General features: G+C 40.1%; 1 protein-coding gene and 1 long non-coding RNA gene across 3 annotated transcripts in view; one reads left to right on the forward strand and one right to left on the reverse strand.

Moving 5' to 3' along the window:
- The window catches only part of LOC307184504, a 180007-nt gene that overhangs the window by 89428 nt on the left and 74715 nt on the right, over positions 1 to 15864 (reverse strand). The gene's annotated exons all lie outside the window — the stretch shown is intronic.
- On the forward strand, positions 10699 to 11916 carry LOC307184440 (high mobility group protein B3-like). Its single transcript, XM_079917965.1, has one exon. The coding sequence runs from the start codon at positions 10887 to 10889 to the stop codon at positions 11478 to 11480; it is 594 nt and encodes a 197-aa protein (XP_079774091.1). The 5' UTR covers positions 10699 to 10886; the 3' UTR covers positions 11481 to 11916.

Here is a 15864-nt window from a genome sequence, read left to right on the forward strand (position 1 = left end):
ATTCTCCAGGACAGATCATATCCTGGGTCACAAATCAAGCCTTGGTAAATTTAAGAAAATAGAAATTGTATCAAGTATCTTTTCCGGGCACAACGCTATGAGACTAGATATGAATTACAGGAAAAGATCTGTAAAAAATATAAACACATGCAGGCTAAACAATACACTACTTAATAATGAAGTGATCACTGAAGAAATCAAAGAGGAAATCAAAAAATACCTAGAAATAAATGACAATGGAGACACGACGACCCAAAACCTATGGGATGCAACAAAAGCAGTTCTGAGAGGGAAGTTTATAGCAATACAATCCTACCTTAAGAAACAGGAAATATCTCGAATAAACAACCTAACCTTGCACCTCAAGCAATTAGAGAAAGAAGAACAAAAGAACCCCAAAGTTAGAATAAGGAAAGTAATCATAAAGATCAGATCAGAAATAAATAAAAAAGAAATGAAGGAAACGACAGCAAAGATCAATAAAACTAAAAGCTGGTTCTTTGAGAAGATAAACAAAATTGATAAATCATTAGCCAGATTCATCAAGAAAAAAGGGAGAAGACTCAAATCAATAGAATTAGAAATGAAAAAGGAGAAGTAACAACCGACACTGCAGAAATACAAAAGATCGTGAGAGATTGCTGCAAGCAACTCTATGCCAATAAAATCGACAACCTGGAAGAAATGGACAAATTCTTAGAAATGCACAACCTGCCAAGACTGAATCAGGAAAAAATAGAAAATATGAACAGACCAATCACTAGCACTGAAATTGAAACTGTGATTAAAAGTCTCCAAAAACAAAAGCCCAGGACCAGATGGCTTCACAGGCAAATTCTATCAAACATTTAGAGAAGAGCTATCACCTATCCTTCTCAAACTCTTCCAAAATATAGCAGAGGGAGGAACACTCCCAAACTCATTCTATGAGGCCACCATCACCCTGATACCAAAACCAGACAAGGATGTCACAAAGAAAGAAAACTCAGGCCAATATCACTGATGAATATAGATGCAAAAATCCTCAACAAAACACTACCAAACAGAATCCAACAGCACATTAAAAGGATCATACACCATGATCAAGTGGGGTTTATTCCAGGAATGCAAAGATTCTTCAATATATGCAAATCAATCAATGTGATAAACCATATTAACAAATTGAAGGAGCAAAACCATATGATCATCTCAATAGATGCAGAGAAAGCTTCCGACAAAATTCCATACCCATTTATGATAAAAACCCTGCAGAAAGTAGGCATAGAGGGAACTTTCCTCAACATAATAAAGGCCATATATGACAAACCCACAGCCAACATCATCCTCAATGGTGAAAAACTGAAAGCATTTCCACTAAGATCAGGAACAAGACAAGGTTGCCCTCTCTCACCACTCTTATTCAACATAGTTTTGGAAGTTTTAGCCACAGCAATCAGAGAAGAAAAGGAAATGAAAGGAATCCAAATCAGAAAGGAAGTAAAGCTGTCACTGTTTGCAGATGATATGATACTATACGTAGAGAATGCTAAAGATTGTACCAGAAAACTACTAGAGCTAATCAATGAATTTTGTAAGGTAGCAGGATACAAAATTAATGCACAGAAATCTCTGGCATTCCTATACACTAAGGATGAAAAATCTGAAAGTGAAATCAAGAAAACACTCCCATTTACCACTGCAACAAAAATAATAAAATATCTAGGAATAAACCTACCTAAGGAGACAAAAGACCTGTATGCAGATAATTATAAGACACTGATGAACGAAATTAAAGATGATATAAATAGATGGAGAGATATACCATGTTCTTGGATTGGAAGAATCAACCTTGTGAGAATGACTCTTCTACCCAAAGCAATCTACAGATTCAATGCAATCCCTATCAATCTACCACTGACATTTTTCACAGAAATAGAACAAAAAATTTCACAATTTGTATGGAAACACAAAAGACCCCGAATAGCCAAAGCAATCTTGAGGACAAAAAACAGATCTGGAGGAATCAGGCTCCCTGACTTCAGACTATACTACAAAGCTGCAGTAATCAAGACAGTATGGTACTGGCACAAAAACAGAAATATGAATCAATGGAACAGGATAGAAAGCCCAGAGATAAACCCACACACATATGGTTACCTTATCTTTGATAAGGGAGGCAGGAATGTACAGTGTACAAAGGACAGCCTCTTCAATAAGTGGTTCTGTGAAAACTGGACAGCTACATGTAAAAGTATGAGATTAGATCACTCCCTAACACCATACACAAAAATAAGCTCAAAATGGATTAAAGACCTAAATATAAGGTCAGAAATTATCAAACTCTTAGAGGAAAACATAGGCAGAACACTCTATGACATAAATCACAGCAAGATCCTTTAAGACCCACCTCCTAGAGAAATGGAAATAAAACCAAAAATAAACAAATGGGACCTAATGAAACTTCAAAGCTTTTGCACAGCAAAGGAAACCATAAACAAGACGAAAAGACAACCCTCAGAATGGGAGAAAATATTTGCAAATGAAGCAACTGATGAAGGATTAATCTCCAAAATTTACAAGCAGCTCATGCAGCTCAATATCAAAGAAACAAACAACCCAATCCAAAAATGGGCAGAAGACCCAAATAAACATTTATCCAAAGAAGATATACAGATTACCAACAAACACATGAAAGAATGCTCAACATCATTAATTATTAGAGAAATACAAATCAAAATTACAATGAGATATCATCTCACACCAGTCAGAATGGCCATCATCAAAAAATCTAGAAACAATAAATGCTGGAGAGGGTGTGGAGAAAAGGGAACACTCTTGCACTGCTGGTGGGAATGTGAATAGGTAAAGCCGCTATGGAGAACAGTATGGAGGTTCCTTAAAAAACTACAAATAGAACTACCATATGACCCAGCAATCCACTGGGCATATACCCTGAGAAAATCATAATTCAAAAAGAGTCATGTACCAAAATGTTCGTTGCAGCTCTATTTACAGTAGCCAGGAGATGGAAACAACCTAAGTGTCCATCATCGGATGAATGGATAAAGAAGATGTGGCACATACATACAATGGAATATTACTCAGCCATAAAAAGAAATGAAATTGAGCTATTTGTAATGAGGTGGATGGACCTAGAGTCTGTCATACAGAGTGAAGTAAGTCAGAAAGAGAAAGACAAAATGCCGTACGCTAACACATATATATGGAATTTAAGAAAAAAAAATGTCATGAAGAACCTAGGGGTAAGACAGGAATAAAGACACAGACCTACTAGAGAATGGACTTGAGGATATGGGGAGGGGGAAGGGTAAGCTGTGATAAAGTGAGAGAGTGGCATGGACATATATACACTACTAAACGTAAAATAGATAGCTAGTGGTAAGCAGCCGCATAGCACAGAGAGATCAGCTCGGTGCTTTGTGACCACCTAGAGGGGTGGGATAGGGAGGGTGGGAGGGCGGGAGACGCAAGAGGGAAGAGATATGGGAACATATGTATATGTATAACCGATTCACTTTGTTATAAAGCAGAAACTAACACACCACTGTAAAGCAATTATACTCCAATAAAGATGTTTTAAAAAAAAATGAGAGAAATAATAATACTAATTCCTGTGTTACCACACAATTAGGGTACTTTAAATTGCTTATCTCAACAAACACCTTAACAATTTTATGGTAAATATAAACATCTCCATTTTATAGAGAAAAAACAAAGACCAGAGTACCTAAATAATTTGCTCAATTTCAAATAACTAGTAACAAACTGAGACAAAGAGCAAAAATGTGTCAATGTCCTGCAGCCAAAGATCACCAGGAATACAATTCTAGTTGAGACAGGTTTGATTTAATACTTACTGTATTGGGAATCATGGGGTGTCTAAGAGATGGTTAAAAAGAACCTTTCATTGGATTTTGGTTTTGATTGGCTGATTTGGAGCAAGAGGATCTAAGGAAGCAGGGGTTCACACAAGATTGCATGCTGTCAGAAAACAGGGGAACTTCCATGATTGTGTATCTCAACAAACCTAATTGACAAGGAGTGGAGACAAGAATGAAGATAAAACTGTAATTGATAAAGAAGTAGCAGTCATGAATTCTGGATGAGTAAGGGGGTGTTTGATATTTTGTGGGTGGCATAGCGACCTTGTTTTTGTCTGTGCTTAGACAGAATTATGAAGTGGCCTTGCTTTATCTCCTTTTATCATGATCTCAGAGTAACCTTGTCTGAGGTTGGTATTCTGTGAGATAGTTTATGTCTACTTAGAGAATAACATGACCTGCTCTGAGTGCCAGGCGGGCTTCTGAATGTCAGGGGCTGCTCCTTATATCTTTCCCGGCCAGAACTCAGAAGAGATCATGTTCCTTCTAACCTCACCATTTTTCAAAAGTGGAAAGAAACCTGAAGAATGATTTTTGCATGTCCGTTTTCCACCTCTGTAGCATCTATTTAATAGCGACACATTGAGTTAATATCAGAGAACAAAATGTTCTACTCTCATTTCCCAAGAGGGAAAAAAATATTCTGAACCAAACTTAAGAGTTCTATAAGGAACATAGAAGTCTAAACCAAAAGGAGATATTTATAAATTACTCCTTCAGTGAAAGACACTGCCATTTACTACAGAACAAAAAGAACCTTGTAAAACAATGTGGGAGTAACATTTGACAAAGCTGTCTACTTAGGTGTTGAACTTTTCTGCCTTCTTTCCTTTTAAAATTCTAGAACACATGCTAAAAGAATAAAAGTTGACTCAGATGGCTGTAAAATTAAATACTTCAAAGGATGAGGGTGAAAAGCAATGATCTCTTCCTCCGTTGATGGAAAACAGCCTTTGTGCTTCATTAATGCACAGACAGCTGTCACTTATCCCTGATGGAAGCCAGAGGACACAATCCTTGAAACATATATCTACTTAAATACAGAGAGATAAATTTTGAGGGTACAGTTTAGTGAAAAACAAGTTACTGCACAAATTATCACATGAAATACCTACCAAGTTATTTGGCAAAATTTGATGAAATCTTAAGGAATGTATCTTTCTAAAACAGTCAATCTATTAAGAGTATTTATAGACAATACCGTTGGCTGTTAGGGGAAAATGAATGTGATGGTATTTATAGAATGACTCTATGTTCTGTCAGATCCTGGTTCTGCTACCTATTAGTTGTGTGAAGTGATCAAATAACCTTTCTGTGACTCAGTTTCTTTTTAGGTAATAAAAATACCTGCTTAGGACAGAAATAAAGACACAGACATAGAAAATGGACTTGAGGACACGGGGAGGGGGAAGGGTAAGCTGGGACGAAGTGAGAGAGTAACATTGACATATATACACTACCAAATGTAAAATAGATAGCTAGTGGGAAGCAGCTGCATAGCACAGAGAGCTATCAGCTCGGTGCTTTGCACCACCTAGAGGGGTTGGATAAGGAGGGTGGGAGGGAGATGAAAGAGGGAGGGGATATGGGGATATACGTATGCATATAGCTGATTCACTTTGTTATACAGCAGAAACTAACACAACATTGTAAAGCAATTATACTCCAATAAAGACGTTAAGGAAAAAAGAGAAAAAAAAAACAACAAAAACCTGCCTAGCCCTTCCCACAGGGCTTACTGGAGAAGAAAAATGTTTATAGAAGTACTTTGTAAACTAAAAAGCACCATACATGTATAAATTATCATTATCTAAGATACAACATACCCAAAATGTTCTAAAAGTAATCTGTATTCGTTCACAAATAAGGACTCATTTTATACTTTTACTTTATTTCCTTAGTTTGATCTTATACCTTTATTAATTCAATATATTCAATATTGAATTGTACTGAATATGTGTTCACATGCCAAGTATATGAAGCATCATGTTACTGTGAAAATTTAAAAATTTAAATAATCATTTACTTTCTAGAACAAATGAGCATAATAAAAGTGGGCATCTTAAATTTAAAAATTAATAGGATTGATGAAAGATACAATTTATTTCATACTTTGAACTTCTATATATTTTGGATGGTTGAATTAGGTTTCTAAGGGCTGTTTACATCTTCAGAGAGAGAGTTTAAAATGATAAACTCATGGTACAGCTAACTTCCTAAGTAATTGTTACCTTTACAAAATTTTCCCTGGACGCTGAGGATCAGCTGCAGGTCAATTCACTGTATTTAAATGCTAAGAAAGAAATATAATTGCATAATAAAAACTTGACTTTTCACATTTTATTATTTCTCATTAAAATGATAACACTATTGCAATTAATTTAATTTGTAGCTATTCTGAAGACAAGAGAAGCACATCAGTAAAGAAAAATAGATTCTGAGATGCCTGCTGATAAATGTACACACACTTGGGAGTAGCAGGAGGTTTTGTCCATAGTGCATCTCTAGTTTCAGCACACTACTTTTGTACAAATTATAAACCATGGGTGATCTCTGTTATGGCAAAAAAAATTAACAATAATATATAAGACCAGTTGGGCACAGACTCATCTTTTCCTTTGACTAGTCAGTTCCTTTCATCAAGTCAGAGCCAAGTTCAGAAATCGAACAAGTAGTTAGAAAAAAATTTCTTACAGAAAGATATCTACAAACTTATTTGTGACATGTTCTCTATATCTACTTAATAAATATCATATTAGATCCCTGGCTTTAAATTTATAGCTACTGGTCCTGCTGATAGTGTTCTTTGCCCTCAAAGTGTTAAGTCACTTAATAACAGACTCCCTATGAGTTATTTTCTAATAGAAACCCTTTAGGGCCATGTCTCCATTTCTGAAATTAACGCTTTAATTTTGGATACAATTCCCTACTCTCTTGAGTTATCTAAATAATTGAAGTCAAGATTACTTAATTAATCTGAGTATTGTATTAGCTATCATTATACTACTCTACTATTTGAGCAGAGAAAATATAGCTGTTGAGTCGACCTACAGGTGTAACCTTGTCCTTTTCTCTCTGATTTATGCAACTGCTGTGCCCTTTAGTTCAACTCCACACAGTTCAAAGGCGACTGTTCTACAGAGTCCGCTCTTGCTGGAGGCCATTACCTAATTGGCTACCCTCTCATCCAGATCCATCAGTTCTCAGACAGCTTCTTCATAGGTGAAGCAAAGTATAGGCATGTCACTATTAACAGAGAGACCTGGGGAAATATTATTGAGGTTGTGATCAAAAGACAAAGAAATATGCACACTGTTTTTCTCTGATGTTATTCTCTGACAGACTAGAGAAGACAGGAACAGTACAAGTGATTTCAAATGATGTATAATGTTGGATTTTTGCTGCTGCTGTTACTGCTATTGGTGGTAATATCAGTGGCTGTAGCAATGCCATTAAGCATCTTAAGTCACTACTAGTAAATGATTTATTTAACCAAGATTAGTTGAATACCTTTTATGAGCCAGAATTTGTGCTGGGATTACTACCTGCAATAGAACACAAGGAGTACCACTGGACCTCTCAAACCACAACTACCCTAAAACAATGACCAACTGATAGATTCGGAGTGTGAAACAAAGTCTGTTGTACAATCATGAAGCCCGGCTGTAGATAGAAAGATGACTAATGAGGTAAGGTAATATCTGAAGGCTGGTAAAGGATATTTCCCCATAATATCCTTATCCTGATTATATGAATTTACATGTGTGTGAAATTACTTATCACTGACTTAACTTGATAATTGTGATCTCAGATGGCACTTATAAATAGCATAAATAAAGTGATGGATGATGCAATTTCCTGACTATTAGACAGTCAGTAATTATTGGGTGCTAAAGTAATTGTGGGATTTGAAAATAAGTACACTCTACTTCTAGAGTCAAGGCATAAATTTTTCAAAATATGATCAACAATTCAAAACAGAATATGAGTCCTGAATAAGCGTTACTGAGAATGAAAGCTGTAAGAGTTGAGAGGAGGAAAGGTGAGTGAAGACAAAGGTGGTCAGAGTTTTCAGAGTGCAGAAGAAATACACATTTGACATTAAAGAAAAGTAGAGTTTTAATAGAGGAGGAAATTTACATCTATAACCTTTGCTTTCAGTTTTTTTTTTTAGTTAAAAAATTCCAAGCCAGTACTAGGAGGATTAACTTATTCTAAACAGATACCTAAAATTTAAAGTAAATGACACTAAGTAAAATGTGGTGTCCTATATTAAATCTGTGAAGCCCAGTAACTGTCAGCTGAGTCTTACCACTTATATACAACTAACCAATTATATCTTTTCTATGAAAACACATGTACTCATTTAATGATTCAAATACATTTTAATTAACCAATATCAAATGTCAAGCATTGTGGTTAAAACCAGCACGCTATCATTAGTAAAATATATGACCCTACCTTCATAGATATTTTTCAATACAATGGGAAAAGCACATAATAATAACAATAATCAACAAACAAATAATGCTATTATTTAAAACTTGTGTAAGTGCTAGAAAAGAAATGAGCAGGTTTTCATCATAAAAAGAAAATACTGGGTTGGAAGTGGGAGCCGTACTTCTAAGATACGATAGGAAGAACAATTTTAGAAAGCACTATTTAGTCAGGATATGATGGATGAAAAGGAGACAGCTTCGAAAAGGGAAGGGTAGATTGTGTATGCAAAAGCCCTAAATAGGGGATTGTGCAAAGGCCCTGAAGGAAGAATTGTTTTTGCAAAAGCGCTGAAGCCATGTAGAACTTGACAGGTTTGAAGGAGAGAAGTGAAGTCAGTGCAGTTGAAAGGGGGAAACAGAAGGAGGTGAGGATGTTGAAATCGTCAGGGGCCAACAGTTTCAGTAATCGTAGGACCAGGTGAAATTGGAGGGGCTTTTGAATAAAGGAAAGTGTCATTATCATATGTATGCTATAAAAATATTGCTCTGGTTGTAGAGGAGCAATAAAAGGAAGAATGCAAGTCAGAGGCTGCCACAGTCATATCTAAGCAAAAGGGGATGAGAGCTGGGATGATATCTTTCAAGGTGTGTATTAGAATTAAAATCAACAGAACTGGCACTGGATTGAATGTGGGGGATGAGGAAGAGAAAAGAAACGGGATTGAACAAACGAGAGAACAGTGGTGCCATTTGGTGAGATAAGACATATTTAACAAGGATTCAGTTTGGGAGAAATCAAAAGTTAGCTTATACAATATATGTAAGTTGTCATTATGCTGTACACCTTAAACTTATGTTAATTACAAGTCAATAAAACTGAAAGAAGAAAAAAAGAGTTAACTTTTGGCCATATTAATCTTGGCATGCCTATAAGACACATGTGAAGATGTCAGGTAGACATGCCTAAACTCAGAAGAGGAATTTGAGCCAGGGACATATAATTGAAATTTTTTGTAACATAGATAGTACTGACATTTGGGGAACTAGATGACATGTGTAGAGTTTAGATAGAAAATAAAGGTCTTAAAATCAAGAAAGAGAAGTGTTTCAAGGTGAGGAAGTGGTCAGCCAAATCAAGTGAAAGGCGATATTCTCCCAATTTTCATTCAGGTGCTTGAGTGCAGGTACTGAGAAGATAAATTATTGAATTCATCATGGTTGGTATTTTATAGAAATATTAAGAAAGAGGTGAGATTTTTAAGTTATGTTTAAGAGAGTGATAAAATAATAGACCATGGACTCAAGAATGGAAGTATAAACTTCCATGAATAGTGAAAAGATAGTGGAAAATGAGCAATTATAATGATGCATTTGAAACACAATCTCTGCCAAAGGAGAGGGAAGAATGAGATATGACTGTAGAATAATGAGCATCACTGGATTTGAGATCAAGATGCTATTGAGAAATTGCTGTAGTAAGATTATTGAGCAAGGACTATGGCAGAGAGAAGATTGGGGTCATTGAGTGTGATACTTGCATTTGAGGTTTTGGGGGTCAGAGTTGAAGATAATAGAGACTGATGGCAAAAATGAAATTAAGAAAATGGTCATAAGAGAGAAAGAAGTCATGAATTTGGAGGCCAAGATTTATACTAGTGATACACAGGGATTTAGAGGCCAACAAAAATGATGACAGCTGCTGGGCTGAAGTAGAAAAATGTGATCCAGAGCCTAAGGTCTTCAAGAAATAATGGGAATTTCTAGAATGTTTGGAGATGAAAGTAGTGAATAAGGTACAGAACTACTGCAGAAGCCACAGTGATACAGAATTTTTGCAAGAAAGAGAAGACATGGGGAGCTAGGAAGAAATATCTTCCACTTCACAGCTGTGAGGAAAGTGAGATGTAAGAGTAAATACAACCTCCATTAGGGATGGATGCTGGAAACATGGGACTACCTAGTTTCTTTTAAGACTAGCATGTAAAGAGAAACTCCCGAAACAAGATTAAGATTATAGGAGACTGTTTATTAAAGAAAGAGAGACTCAATCAAATATTATAAATAATTTAACTAGAAATTACTAGTTATAAATACATTTAAGAAAAGATAAAATTGAGAGATTTATTTTAAAAAAATATTGGCACTTAGGAGAGAAGATCAAGATGGTGGAGTAGGAGGATGTGGAACTCACCTCCCCCAACGAACACATCAAAAATACATCTACAGGGCTTCCCTCGTGGCGCAGTGGTTGAGAGTCCGCCTGCCGATGCAGGGCACACGGGTTCGTGCACTGGTCCGGGAAGATCCCACATACCGCGGAGCGGCTGGGCCCGTGAGCCATGGCCGCTGAGCCTGCATGTCCCGAGCCTGTGTTCCGCAACGGGAGAGGCCACAACAGTGAGAGGCCCACGTACCGCAAAACAAACAAACAAACAAAAAACACATCTACAGCGGAGTCCACTGGCCAATCAGGCGGCTCTCGTGCAGGCAGCTAGCGCCAGGCTGTGGAGCGCTGAGCCGCGTGTCGTGCCCTGCGCTGCCCAGACTAGCAAACAATACAGTCAAGATGGCTAAAGGTGATCCCAAGAAACCAAAGGGCAAGATGTCTGCTTATGCTTTCTTTGTGAAGACGTGCAGAGAGGAACATAAGAAGAAAAACCCCGAGGTCCCTGTCAATTTTGCAGAATTTTCCAAGAAATGCTCTGAGAGGTGGAAGACAACGTCTGGGAAAGAGAAGTCTAAATTTGATGAAATGGTAAAGGCAGATAAAGTGCACTATGATCGGGAAATGAAGGATTACGGACCAGCTAAGGGAGGCAAGAAGAAGGACCCAAATGCCCCCAAGAGGCCACCGTCTGGACTTTGCCTGTTCTGTTCTGAATTCCGCCCCAAGATCAAATCTACAAACCCTGGCATCTCTACTGGAGATGTGGCAAAGAAGCTGGGTGAGATGTGGAATAACTTAAGTGACAGCGAGAAGCAGCCATGCATCAACAAGGCAGCAAAGTTGAAGGAGAAATACGAGAAGGATGCCACAGACTGTAAGTCTAAAGGGAACTTTGATGGCGCCAAGGGTCCTGCTGAAGTTGCCCGGAAAAAGGTGGAAGAGGAAGATGAAGAAGACGAGGACGAAGAAGAGGAGGAGGAAGAGGATGAATAAAAAAAATACTGTTGACCTGTCTCCTTGTGAATACCTTAGAGTAGGGAGCGCTGTGATTGACACACCTCTCGCCCGGGACGTGTCTCTTGCCCCCATTAGGTAGAATTACCCTGTTGGATCATGATCATATCGTAGTCTCTCAAAGTGCTCTAGCAATTGTCAGTGGTTTACATGAAGTGGCCATGGGTGTCTGGAGCACCCGGAAATTGTATCAAAGTCGTACATATTTCCAAACATTTTTAAAATGAAAAGGCTCTCGTGTTCTCACTCTGTGCACTTTGCTGTTGGTGTGACAAGGCATTTAAAGATGTTTCTGGCATATTCTTTTTTTTGGTTGTTTTTTATTTGTGAGGTGGTGTGTTAACTCTATGGTCATTGGCTAGGAATCCTGAGTTCTCAACTGTACATATCTATAGTTTGTAAAAAGAACAAAGCAACCGAGACACACTCTTGACGCTCCTTGCTTGGCGTGGAGGCTGTAGGAGCGATGCCTTCCGGAGGGGCCGTAGCTCAGGGTGTGCACTGTGGGGCTGGACCTGTGGACACTGCAGTGGGCATCGATTTAGCTTCAGGTTGTCTTGTTTCTGTATATAGAGACATAGCATCCCGCTGCCATTCTTAGCTGTGGAAAAGGTGGGGGTCAGCTGGCATGAGACGTGTTTTGGATCCTTTTAAGTTGAAGTGCGGTCGTTTTAAACTGTTTGTTTTTTAAACAAACCACAGAACTCTTCATTGTCAGCAAAGCCAAGAGCCACTGCATTGATGAAAGTTCAAGAACCTTCTGTACTAAACACTATCTGCAATGTTCTGGTTTGTGTGTGTGTGTGTTTAGAATGCTGAAATGTTTTTGAAGTGAAATAAATAGTATTACATTAAAAAAAAAACCTCTACATGTGGAACAATTCTGACTGAAAACTAACTGAAGATTAGCAGAAAGACTTCTCTACAACCAAGGCTATAAGAAAGACCCACGCTGAACTGAGTAGGAAGGGAAGAGAACCAATCAGGTTGGTTGTCCTGGAAGAGGACTCAGAAGAGGAGGGGGATTACACAGATAGAGATCCTCCCTGGGGAGTGATTGGTTTGAGCTACATATTGGGCACCCCAGACCTGGGGCCCAAAACCAGGAAGACGAGTTCCCTTGGCTGGAGGGCTGGCAGGACTAACATGAGGGCTGTAGGAAGCCTGAACCCCACTAGTGAGGAGTGCACACATACTTGGTCACTCCTGAGACAGGGAAGAGAGGGAGGATTGAAACTGCACAGGATGCTGCCTGATTTTTCTCAACCAGCCCAGCACATACCACAGCCTGAACCAATAGCCCACTGTGGCTGCTTGCTTCTCAGTGCAGCTCTACACTGGGGCAAGGACTGCCGTGGCCGAGGGAAACCTCAGCTGTGAGGGACAAAGGTAGCTTAGACTAGGAGCAGCATCTGAGCAGGGTGGGGACAGCCATCACTGGTGCTCACACAGGTGGCACATCAGAATCAGCCCAGGTTCCTGACTGCAGCCAGCACAGCCACAGCCCCTGCCCAGATCCATGCTGAGCCACCTGCACTAGTCCCTCTTGCTCAACACTGCTCCCCTCTGGGGTAAGGGTGCTAGTGCAGAGAGAGGGGAGAGCACATGCTTAAAGAGAAAAGAACCAGCTTGAACCAAACCCTCAGGGCTTCTGACCAGCAACGTGGGACCTGCCCCGTCCCCCATAGGGTGGTCTGACCAGTAAGCAGAAAAGAAGCCCCTGCTCACAGCTGGCTCTGGCTGTAGCCCCTCCATCTTCAGTCCCACCTACTACCGAGGTGATACTTGCCAGCATATCCTGGGGAAAGACATGACTTGTGTTCATATCAGATCCAGCTCTCCTACCAATGCCACTGGGCACAGAGACAGTATAGGGACACTCCCACACATGGACACCTCTTCAAGACCACAACAGGTAATGGTTTCACTTACTTTCATACAGACAGAGAAAGCTGAGCAAAAGTAGAAGACAGAGGAATATGTTTCAATCGAAAGAACAAGAGAAAAACCCTGGGGGGAAAAAGAAAAAAACTGCTAAGAAAAAGAAAGAAAGAATTTACCAGCTAAATAGGTAAAAGCATTAGTAATAAGAATGCTAACCAAGGATCCGAGCTTCAAGATGGCAGAATAGTAAGAAGTGGAGATCACCTTCCTCCCCACAGATACATCAGAAATACATCTACACGTGGAACAACTCATACAGAACACCTACTGAACGCTGGCAGAAGACCTCAGACCTCCCAAAAGGCAAGAAACTCCCCACGTACCTGGGTAGGGCAAAAGAAAAAACAGAGACAAAAGAATAGGGACGGGACCTGTACCAGCGTGAGGGAGCTGTGAAGGAGGAAAGGTTTCCACACGCTAGGAAGCCCCTTCGCAGGCGGAGACTGCGGGTGGCGGAGGGGGGAAGCTTCAGAGCCTCGGAGGAGAGCGCAGCCACAGGAGTGTGGAGGGCAAAGCGGAGAGATTCCCGCACAGAGGATGGATGCTGACCAGCACTCACCAGCCCGAGAGGCTTGTCTGCTCACCTGCCGGGGCGGGCAGGGGCTGGGAGCTGAGGCTCGGGCTTCGGTCGGAGCGCAGGAAGAGGACCGGGGTTGGCAGCGTGAACACAGCCTGAAGGGGTTAGTGCACCACGGCTAGCCGGGAGGGAGTCCGGGAAAAAGTCTGGACCTGCCGAAGAGGCAAGAGACTTCTTCTTCCCTCTTTGTTTCCTGGTGCGCGAGGAGAGGGGATTAAGAGCGCTGCGTAAAGGAGCTCCAGAGATAGGCATGAGCCGCGGCTAAAAGCGCGGACCCCAGAGACGGGCATGAGACGCTAAGGCTGCTGCTGCCGCCACCAAGAAGCCCGTGTGCGAGCACAGGTCACTATCCACACCCCTCTTCCGGGGAGCCTGTGCAGCCCGACACTGCCAGGGTCCCGGGATCCAGGGACAAGTCTCCCGGGAGAACGCATGGCGCGCCTCATGCTGGTGCAACGTCACGCTGGCTTCTGCCACCAGCTCACCCTGCATTCCATACCCCTCCCTTCCCCCGGCTTGAGTGAGCCAGAGCCCCCGAATCAGCTGCTGCTTTAACCCCATCCTAGCTGAGCGAAGAACAGATGCCCTCCAGCGACCTACAGGCAGAGGCAGGACCAAATCCAAAGCTGAACCCCAGGAGCTGTGCGAACAAAGAAGAGAAAGGGAAATCTCTCCCAGCAGCCTCAGGAGCAGTGCATTAGATCTCCACAATCAACTTGATAAACCCTGCATCTGTGGAATACCTGAATAGACAATGAATCATCCCAAATTGAGGTGGTGGACTTTGGGAGCAATGATATATATATATATATATATATATATATATATATATATATATATATATATATATATATATACTTTTTTTTTCCTTTTTCTCTTTTTGTGAGTGTGTATGTGTACGCTTCTGTATGTGACATTGTCTGTATAGCTTTGCTTTTACTATTTCTCCTCGGGTTCTGTCTGTCCATTTTTTGTTTTGTTTTGTTTTGTTTTTTAGTATAGTTTTTAGCGCATGTTATCATTGGTGGATTTGTTTTCTGGTTTGGTTGCTCTCTTCTTTCATTCATTCTTTCTTTTTTTTATTATTTTAAAATTTTTTAATAATTATTTTTTATTTTAATAACTTTATTTTAATTTATTTTTTCTTTCTTTCTTTCTTTTTTCCTCCCTTTTTTTTCTGAGCTGTGTGGATGACAGGGTCTTGGTGCTCCAGCTGGGCATCAGGCCTGTGCCTCTGAGGTGGGAGAGCTGAGTTCAGGACATTGGTCCACCAGAGACCTCCCAGCTCCACATAATATCAAATGGCGAAAATCTCACAGAGATCTCCATCTCAACGCCAAGACCCAGCTCCACTCAATGACCAGCAAGCTACAGTGTTGGACACCGCACGCCAAACAACTAGCAAGACAGGAACATATCCCAACCATTAGCAGAGAGGCTGCCTAAAATCATAATAAGGTCACAGACACCCCAAAGCACACCATCGGAGGCTGACCTGCCAATCAGAAAGAAAAGATCCAGCCTCAGCCACCAGAACACAGGCACTAGTCCCCTCCACCAGGAAGCCTACACAACCCACTGAACCAACCTTAGCCACTGGGGGCAGACACCAAAAACAACAGGAACTACGAACCTGTAGCCTGTGAAAAGGAGACCCCAAACACAGTAAGTTAAGCAAAATGAGAACACAGAGCAACACACTGCAGATTAAGGAGCAAAGTAAAAACCCACCAGACCAAACAAATGACAAGCAAATAGGCAGTCTACCTGAAAAAGAATTCAAAATAATGATAGTAAAGATGATCCAAAATCTTGGAAGTAAAACGGAGAAAATACAAGAAA

Source organism: Stenella coeruleoalba (genome assembly GCF_951394435.1).
Source record: "Stenella coeruleoalba genome assembly, chromosome: 3".
In the NCBI taxonomy this organism is placed as follows: domain Eukaryota; kingdom Metazoa; phylum Chordata; class Mammalia; order Artiodactyla; family Delphinidae; genus Stenella; species Stenella coeruleoalba.

What these genes read in the sequence shown, in the direction of transcription:
- LOC307184440 (XM_079917965.1), top strand. Translation starts at nt 10,887, where the DNA reads ATGGCTAAAGGTGATCCCAAGAAACCAAAGGGCAAGATGTCTGCTTAT.